This window comes from Carya illinoinensis, chromosome 4 (genome assembly GCF_018687715.1).
Source record: "Carya illinoinensis cultivar Pawnee chromosome 4, C.illinoinensisPawnee_v1, whole genome shotgun sequence".
NCBI lineage: Eukaryota > Viridiplantae > Streptophyta > Magnoliopsida > Fagales > Juglandaceae > Carya > Carya illinoinensis.
Genome location: NC_056755.1, coordinates 35414847 through 35424900, shown reverse-complemented (window position 1 = coordinate 35424900; position 10054 = coordinate 35414847). Strand labels below are relative to the sequence as shown.

At 31.9% G+C, this 10054-nt stretch overlaps 1 protein-coding gene across 1 annotated transcript; it reads left to right on the top strand.

The window, feature by feature from the left end:
* Window positions 1–3603: 3603 nt before the first annotated feature.
* On the top strand, window positions 3604–5375 carry LOC122308102 (zinc finger CCCH domain-containing protein 20-like). Its single transcript, XM_043121275.1, has one exon. The coding sequence runs from the start codon at window positions 3648–3650 to the stop codon at window positions 4827–4829; it is 1182 nt and encodes a 393-aa protein (XP_042977209.1). The 5' UTR covers window positions 3604–3647; the 3' UTR covers window positions 4830–5375.
* Window positions 5376–10054: the final 4679 nt, after the last annotated feature.

Sequence of the window (10054 nt, the reverse complement as noted above, 5' to 3'; positions counted from 1 at the left end):
CCAAAAGTTTACTAAAAGATCATTTTCAACTCTGTTGGACGATGGTGATGGGGTAAATGGTTTATATGTCTTTCTTGATTAGACGTTTGGTCAGAACCTACAACTCCTATCCATGGACTCATTACACCTAAAAAAAACCCTTTCCTACATGGGATATTTGTTAGTCTTGCCATTTGTTGACAACCAGGTCGGTTTTAAAAAGATTTAAAATATTAATAAAAAATTATGTAAATTTATCTTATAATTTTGTAAAATAAAATATTACTTAACCTCTTTATTTATATTTATTTATTTTATTTAGTAGAAATTAAAGAAATAACTCCTAATAAAATTATATATATATTTAAAATTTTTTAATAGTTAAAAATGTTTAAAAATATATAAAGTATAATAATAAATTTTTTTTTTATCAATTTTATTAATAATAAAGTGATAAAATTATATTACCTTAATTGTAAATCAGTTGTTAACCAGTTGGAAGGTATCATTACCTTCATCTTTGTTTTCCAAATTTCGGCTCATAGTGTTTACGTCTATTTTTTTAGTATTTTAATAATTTCTTTTACATAATTAGTTATTTCGGACAAAACGTAGCTTTTATAGTTGAATTTAGATGCGGTTTGGATAATATAATTAAATAAAATAATTTAAATAAAATTTAAAAATTAAATAAAATATTATTATTATTTTTAAATTTAAAATTTTTAAATTTTTTATTATATTTTATATAAAAATTTAATAAAATTATAATGATAAAATGAAATGAGATTAGATCGTTTTTATATGTAAAGAAGACCTTAAAGTCGTTGAAAATATTTTTCTTTTTAGCAAGACATAAAAATGAATCTTATAATATTTATTATTATTTGTATAAATATTTTAGATAGTATTAAATAAATAATTCTATTATATTTATATATAGTTCTATTATAAACTTTAAATATAATAGAAATATATTTAAATTAAATAATAAATATCTTAAGATCTAGTAAATAATTTTATTCTTTTACTGTTCATGGATTAGATTCTATACTTGAGTGGAATGGTTGTTTAAAAATATAAGGTCAGTGGAATGGTTCCTTTGCTTTTCCAAGTGAAACAGGACAGGGTAAGTTTAGATGATAAGGTCGTGAGGTAAAATCACTAACGACAAGGTGTTGGATTATATACGTACGTAACGAAGAGTAGACATCATGCAATGTGATCAAGAGAGATGTCACGCTCATGCTGTTGGTTTTAAATATCTATGTATATAGTTGAAGATTAAAATATTACAATTTAGGTTGAAGAGCACCATGAATGTTACATGCTATTTTCCTCTTTTGTTTATAAATTAGCATTTTTTTATTGTTAATTTTACCTAGTAAAACATTAAAAACCTCAATCTATTTAAGGTTTGATTGTTAAAACTTTGTATAAAGACGAAGAGCTTCTCAATGGCTATGTGTACATAGAGAGTCCTTTGAGCTTCTCAATGGCTATGTGTACATGGAGAGTCCTTTGTCCGTCTTATTTTAAGAGCATTTTTATTGGTTTGGTCAAAATTTAATGTTGACTAAAATGTGATAAAAATAAATTAAATAAACAATTATTAAATTAATAATATTTTATTATTATATAAAGAGTAAGTGGATAATCTAATGTGAGAATTGAATTTAAACGAAATAAATAAATACAAATTCATGTGATATTAGCTAACAAGCAATGCTACGTATAATCCCCATTTGATGACTATAATGTAAGTATAGATAATTTTATCTTTAAAATTTGTTAAAATTATAAAAATATTCTTCATAAAAATATGTTTTTTTTTTTATTTAATAAATGATCTGCATATGCAATCCGCATTTAGAGACTGTAAATAAAATTTTTCTTAACTAAAATTTGAAGATGCATTCAGTTAATCCAACGAGAATGCTTGAAGCAAACTCTATCCCATCATCTATTATTTATTGGAACTAATTTTGAAAAATAAATGCACTTTTGACTCATAAGATATCAAATATATTTTATTCTACACCTCAAATTATTAGAATCTTCGAACTGTATTCTAAATTATTTATATTTGTCCCCATAACGATCCAAAACCTATCTAAAACACCCTTCTTAATTTCCCTCCATTTTTTTGAAAGGAAAAAAGCTTAATCTAACATAAATAGCCTCCAATGACCAATCTTCATGGTTATCAAAAGGAAGATGACTCTTTCAACTATCATATTCTAAAAGAATTATTTTACCAAGCAGTCCTACACTACATATTTATTAAGTAGAAGAACTCTTTTACTTTTTTTTCTTAGTAAGTGTGTAATTTAGAGCTACTGGGTAAAATTTTTCAATTTTAAAAAAGTTGAAGTATCCAATTACTAAAGCTTTGTTTGTTTTTATAGATAAAATGAGAAAAGATAAAAATTTAAAAATATTAAATTATTTATTTTATTTTATGTGTAAATTTTAAAAAATTTATAATAATAAAATGAAATGATACGAGATATATCGTAAAAACAAAATAATCCTAACGGACTTTATCAAAAGATTCAAAACTGTTAATGAAGGCAATTATCTCCTTATTTGGTCAAGAAATATAGAATAGGTCGGGAGATTAATTTACTGGGTCTATAGTCTGGACATAAATTTGGACTTGTTCATTAGGCCCATATCCTCATTTTACATTTATTTTTGTTTTTTATGCGTTAATGTCTGGGACTATGAATCATCCCTCTCTTGTTTTTCTTTTTCTTTTTTAATTTATGTAAAAAAAAACTTATAAACCATCTGTGTAACTATTTCTTTAGATATATATAAAAAAAAAAAAAAAAAATTTACAATCTAAGTTTGTAAGTTTCACAGGCTTTAAAACAAAAAAAAAAAGAAATAAAAAATTAACATAAAAAATTATATTTTTAATAATAATTTTAATTTTTAAAAAAGAATTACATGTGATTTATACTTTTTAAAACTAACTATATCTATTCACAATTAGGTTCGGATTAGTTACACAAAATTAAAAATCTCATTTTATCTCATCTCGATTCACTATTACAATTTTTTTAAATTTTTATATAAAAATTAATAAATTATTTAATTTTTTCAAATTTTAATATAAAATTAATATTAAAAAATTATATTATATTAATATTTTATTTATTATTATTTAAAATATCTCATTTCATCTCATCTGTATAATCAAACGGGACCTTACTCTTTTCAAGACAAATAGGCTTTATTTTATATAATAGTTTACTCGAAATAATAAAATACAAAAATAATTATTTTGCGCCAAATCAAAATAACTAAAATTACTTAATTTTGAGTTTTTTTTTTTTAAAAAATTTTATGCATGATTATAAAATATTTTTTAAAAAACAAAATTGCATACAGGACAAACTATTAATAGGGGAAATTAAAAAGAGTTGTTGCAAGCCGACTGTCAAAGCATTACGCTGACAGTCCAGTAACTTAAAATCCACCCAATATTTTAATTTTTAACCGCAGTGGAAAATCTAGAGCTCCTAGGTTTTGAACCCAACCACGGTTAAAAATAACTTGACCACGGTTAATTCCACTCAATTCAGTAGTTTATAAACGACCAGACCCTGCCGGGGATCCTGTAAACAAATCCCTTCTTTCGAACCCAGAGAAAAGAAAAGATGATGCTCGGTGAGCCACACCGACACAATCAAGCGATCCACGTCCCTCCTTGGCAACTCCAAGAAAATCCAACGTCCGATGCTTGCCCCCCGTTCTCCTTATCTCCCCTCTCCGTCACCTCCGACGGCAATGGCAACGGAAACGGCGGCGACTATTCACCTTACTATCTCCAAGAAGCCCTGACGGCGCTCCAGCGTTACTTGCCCTCCAACGGAGCCGACATCGAGTCGGACTCCGAAATCCTGGGCCGGGAGTCTGATGGTCCGGTTGACGCGTACTCCTGCGACCATTTCCGCATGTTCGAGTTCAAGGTGAGGCGGTGCGCACGTGGCAGGTCACATGACTGGACAGAGTGCCCGTACGCCCACCCGGGAGAGAAGGCCCGCCGGAGGGACCCGAGGAAGTATCACTATTCTGGTACGGCCTGTCCTGATTTCCGAAAGGGAAACTGTAAGAAAGGTGAGGCTTGCGAGTTCGCGCATGGCGTGTTTGAGTGTTGGCTCCACCCTGCCCGCTATCGAACGCAGCCATGCAAGGACGGGACCAGTTGTCGGAGGAGGGTCTGTTTCTTTGCTCACACCCCGGAGCAACTCAGGGTTTTGCCTCAGCAGAGTCCCAGGAGTGCGGCCAGCAACTCGGTCGAGTCCTATGATGGATCGCCTCTGAGACAGGCGATAGAGGCATCTTGTGCAAAAACCCGGACGTTTATGTCCTCTCCTCCGTCCATTTCTCCACCGGGGACTCCTCCATCGGACTCTCCACCTATGTCGCCCATGACCCAGCCATTGAGTCGGTCCCTTGGCTCGAACTCGATCAACGAAATGGTGGCATCACTGCGGAATTTACAGCTTGGGAAGATGAAGTCTTTTCCATCTTCTCGGAATGTTCCAATGGGTTCTCCCGTTTTCGGGTCTCCTAGAGGGTCTATTCTCCGACCCGGTTTCTGTAGCGTGCCAACGACCCCGACCCAGGCCCTGACGCGTCCAGGAATCGGATACCTTGATTTCTGGGATCAGGGTTGGGAGGAGGAGCCGGCGATGGAGAGGGTCGAGTCGGGGAGGGATTTAAGGGCTAAGATGTTTGAGAAACTGAGTAAGGAGAACTCACTGGAGAGGGTGGACCCGGGTCCGTCAAGTAATGCTCCGGATGTGGGTTGGGTTTCGGAGCTGGTAAAGTACTGAGGCAAAGCTGGGGTATTTTCTCTGATGATTGGTTATATTTTGGGTTGGTTAATTTGGGTGGCCTTTATTTTGTTCCTTCTCTCTCACACACTGTGAATAGAATCTGAAGCAAGGGAGTGATGAGGAAGAAGACTCAAAAAGGAGGATGATTTTGGAAGCAACAGACTGTTGAAGATTCTGTACTGTAAATATGTTGTTCTTTTCAAATATATATATATATATATATTATCAGATGGTATGGGAGATGGTATTGGTGATGAGTAGAATCTCTATTTTGGTGGAATTTTCTGAGAAGTTCAGATTGTTAAGTAAGCAAGGAAGAAAGAAAAAGAAAATGATGGAAACTTTTGTTTGATTTTATGTTTTATAGATAGGGAAGGAGTGGGTAATCATTCCCAGTTTTCTTTTCTATTGATCATTATTGCTATGTTTATTATTACCATCCCCACTTACTGATCTTTGCTTTTCTTTTGAAATATCACATTGTAAAAATTTCTTGGCATTGTAATGCACTTTATCCATATGAAATTATTACTGTATTGTATATCTTATTTTTCTTTATCCAGTTTTCTATTTTTTTTCACCATCTTCTGTGATTTGTAGGTATTACTGTAATGCTCTTTAGGAATGCATTTTAAGGATAAAATGATCTCTGATAATTATATTTAGTAACAAAAAGTTATGATTGCTCTTCATTTATTTTAATATTAGATGCGAAGAATGAATGAAATGGAAGTGGATTTACCACTACTTTTGTACCATAAATGGATTCATATTCTCAGTTAATATTAATTTTGTGTGGGGGTGGGGGAAGTTGCCGGTGACCCTCAAAAGCAAAGTTAATTTTGGACAGTCAACTTCCAAATGGATGTCGTTATTTGAAGGGACACTCGGATATGATAGGATTAGGTTTAAAGACCTTACCTTTGGCCCTTTACTTCTCACATTTCTTCAATTTTTCTTTCCTCCCCTGTAAAAGTCTTTCCTTCCCTTTGGATTTGTCTGGAAAATTTGAGCCACCAGCTCATTCCACCACCTGGGCCACCTCTCTCTCTCTCAATTTTAATTTCTATACATTCTAAAAATTAAAAAAAAAAAAAGAGATACGTATCATAGGAAAAGAAAATTATTGTGGTGAAAGAAAATGTAGTTGGACAACCTAAAAAATGGCAGTACGTTTGGACGTTGGGTTGGACTGCATCATGCTTTTCCTCGATCGTTTAACCCTTCTAACAAGCAAAGCAAACAAACACAAGGTAAAAAAGATGCTTAACAACTTCCTCAATCTTGGTATAGGGTTGTCATATTTCTTTTATGAGTTGGCATATTTCATCAAATTTTCACTTTTTCTTTTACGAGTATAAATGATGACTCGAGTGCTGAAAAGTAATATGTTTTTAACAGAGTGAGACGAAAATGAAATAGGAATATGATTTCTAGCATAATAAACTACATGGAAGGAATTTCAATTAGGAATTTAGTCGTACTAGAATGTTGATAATGTAATTTCTACTCTCATAATTATGGAGTGTTATATATTGTGGATAATTTGTCATGGTCTAAGAATAAGGTGATCTTTGATTGATTCAAACAAAAGTATTTTTCTTCATTCTAAATATTATAATTGTAAGGAGGGTTTTTCCCTCTCGGGTCTAAAGCCCATAGTACAAGCTTAGATACAGAGGGCCTAGGTCGGCTAGATGATCTACCGGTCCATAGGAGGCCCCCTGGCACAAAGGAAGGGGAGCAAGGAACATGTTTTCTCGGCCTCCTCCTACGGTGCATAGTCTCAAAAAGCCTGTGCAGGTAGGCAATAGCAAATGTGGAGAGCTCTTGATTTCTTAACAATGGGTAGAGAAAAACTGACGGAGTATGCCTGCAACTGAGTAGAGGGGATAAGAAGCTACACCATATTTATTGTGCCACCTTATGAGGCTACGTCGCATTTATGAGACTTGACTAAAGAGACAATTGAGGTGACATGTACCCACAGTATGGGAGTTGACTCCTAGAAACTAGGTATATAAGGCAATACTCAGGTACAAAGAACTCTCTCTGAAGTCTTTATTCACTTGTACTAAATCGATACTGACTTTGAAATTGGAGACTCCCAGCCACCACCACGACCTCATCTCACTATTTTTTTTTTTTTTTTTTTTTTGTTCATAGGCCAAAGATTGAAGATCTAAGTTGCTGAAAGCCTGGTCTAAAAGTATATGAAACATGACGTTAACAATAATTATTAAAAATATTACTTGCCGGATGATAGTTTTAAGTGGTTAGTATTTAAGTAATTGAGATATGAATCTACTTAAATATATCACATTAATAAATATGATTGAGTATGATAAGATGTAGAATGAAAACTACACTGTTGTAATTCAAAGCCTCAATTCTATATTGGCGGAGCCGAAAATCATGGCAAAACCCATTGTGGAATTGGTGGGGACTTCGTAGTCCCAAATTATATATATATATATATATATATATATATATATATTATATGGGACAATATGCATTATTTGATTATGACTCATTTGACTTTAAGTTCTTAAGGGGAGACCTAAAACGGTTGGTTTATCGTTTATCCCGTTGGAAGTGAACAAATTCACGAGGTATCAAAAGTCTTGGTAAATGTACGTCATGGCTAATCTCAATGAAATTTGACTACAATTCCTCACCACAATTGAAAAAAAAAGTAAGTCAGAATCTTCTTTTCTTTTCAACGTACTAAATATGTTTTATAAATATATATATATATCTACTATATTTATAAACGCAAATCAACTTACTACAGTAATTTTATCTAATATTTTTTTTTTCAATTTTGCCCTTGATTTTATTTGAAAATTATAATCCTTTTAGTCAAATTTGTTTTTGCCAACAGATGTTTGGGTCTTTTTATACATTCTAACCGTCTAATTTTCCTCCCTACTTTGTTTCCAATTTTGCCCCTTAGTTTTATTATTTATTTCGCTGTGCTTCTTGTTATTCTGCTTCACCGCCTAAATGGTATTGTCTTTTTACACTCCATCTTATTGCTTAGTCTGACAGAGTCGGTTGGAATCAAATTTAAATGTTAATATTTGCTGTTTGTGTTCTGCATTCAGCTCACTTTCTTTAAAAAAATAAAAAATTGTTTGTGTGCTTAGAACTGGTGCTACTCGTGAATCTCATGTATGCTCCTTATTCTTTCTTCTCTTAGTATTGTATGAATGCTTCTTATTCTTTCTTCTCTTAGTATTGTATGAATGAATTTGCATATGCAATTGCATCACAGCAAAAAAAGAAAAAAGAAAAAACCAAAACAAAATAAAAAGCATATTTGCATATTCGAATCATATTTGCATATTTGCATATCCGTATCTATATTTCCATGTAGATGTACATGATACCGAATCCATATAGATATACATATCACCAAAAAATAAAACAAATCACATATTCTGATTTAGTTGCCCTTTAGGAGAGAGGGAGGCAAGCAGGAACGTATGTACTGAAAACACAAAAAAAAAGCTCAATCAACGTGAAAAACAAAACACATCTTTCGAAAATTTTGAAAAAATAAATTTGACCTTTCAGAAAATGTGTCGGTCGGGTTGTTCATGGTGGCTCCACAGAAGCACGGAGGTGGTGAAAAAGTCGTGAGGGAGAGAGCATGTGAGGGTGAGCTACATAGAACAAATACTGCTCTAGGTTGAGATCACAAAGAAAAAAAAAATTTGTTCTGCAGATCTGAAAAAGACAAAACTAATATACATTAAACACTGGACAAGAAAAAAAGAAGAAGGAATGAAAGGCAAGGAAAAAAAACTTGAATCGAAAACAGAAAAACCCTAGAAACACAGATTGAAAGAAAAAAAAAAACTTTCTTGTATGGATCTGAAGAATACAAATCTAATATACATCAAACGCCGAATAATAAGAAATAAATACAGAATAGATCAAATGCAAGAAAAAAAAAAAACTTGAATAAAAAACGGAAAAGTTCTAGGAACACAAATCGTAAGAATATATATATATATATATATAAATTTTTCTATAGATGTGAAGAATACAAAGCCAATACACATCAAATGCAAGAAAAAAATTTTCCTTCTACATATCTGAAAAAGAAAAAGTCAATATACATGAAAAATACAAAGCTATTATATATCAAATGTCGAAGAACAAGAAAAAAAAGAAGAAATCAAACGCAAGGAAAAAAAAAACTTAAATTGAAAATAGAAAAACCCTAGGAACACAGATGACAACAAAAAATAATTTTGTTTTTGTTTTTTTTTTCAAATGTGAACATATCAAAAGCGAATATAGATGAAATGCGAGGAAAAAAAAACTCATTCTATTAATTTGAAAACTATATCAACTTAGATGCAAGGAAAAAAAAATTTCCATTGATGAGACGTGTAGAAAGCGAATATACATGAAACGTAAAAAGAAAAAAAAATTTCTACAGATCTAGAAAGTAGATCAACTCGTACACGAGGAAAATTTTTTTTTATGCATATGAGAGGTATACAAAGCGAATATACATGGAACACGAGGGAAAAAAAATTCCTGAAGATATGAAAAGTAGACCAACTCAGCTGCAAGAAAAAAAAATTTCTACAGATCTGAAACAAGATCAAGTCAGAGGCAAGGAAAAAAATTTTCCACAAATGAAAAACACAAAGCCAATATAGATGAGAGGGAACTTTTTTTTTTTTTTTTTTTTTTTTGTGTAGATCTTAAAACCACAACCTCAAATTTGTAAGTTAAAAAAAATGTGCGACGAACTAATAGAGAGAGAGAGAGAGTGTGTGTATGTGTGTGTGTGTGATATCCCGTTTTTACGTGTATTTTCATTGAATGAGTATTTTAATTTAATTTATATATTAGCTCTTTTATTTTAATTTATTGTATTTTAATTAGATTTATTTTAGTTTGATGTGATGCTTAAATTATTTTAATCGTTTTATAGTTTTTAAAATATGTTTTTGTTGGATCAGTTTTTGGACTCCGGAGATGAGGATTGGACCTCATTTCTTTTCTCCTTCTTTTCTTTTTCTTTTTTTTCTTTTCCTTTTCTTTTTCCTTTCCTTCTTTTCTTTTTTCTTCTTTTTCTTTCTTCTTCCTCCCGTGCGCTGCTGCGTTCTCTCTCTCTCTCTCTCTCTCTCTCTCTCTCTCTCTCTCTCTCTCTCTCTCTCTCTCTCTCTCTCTCTCTCTCTCTCCTCTACTGCTGGTTG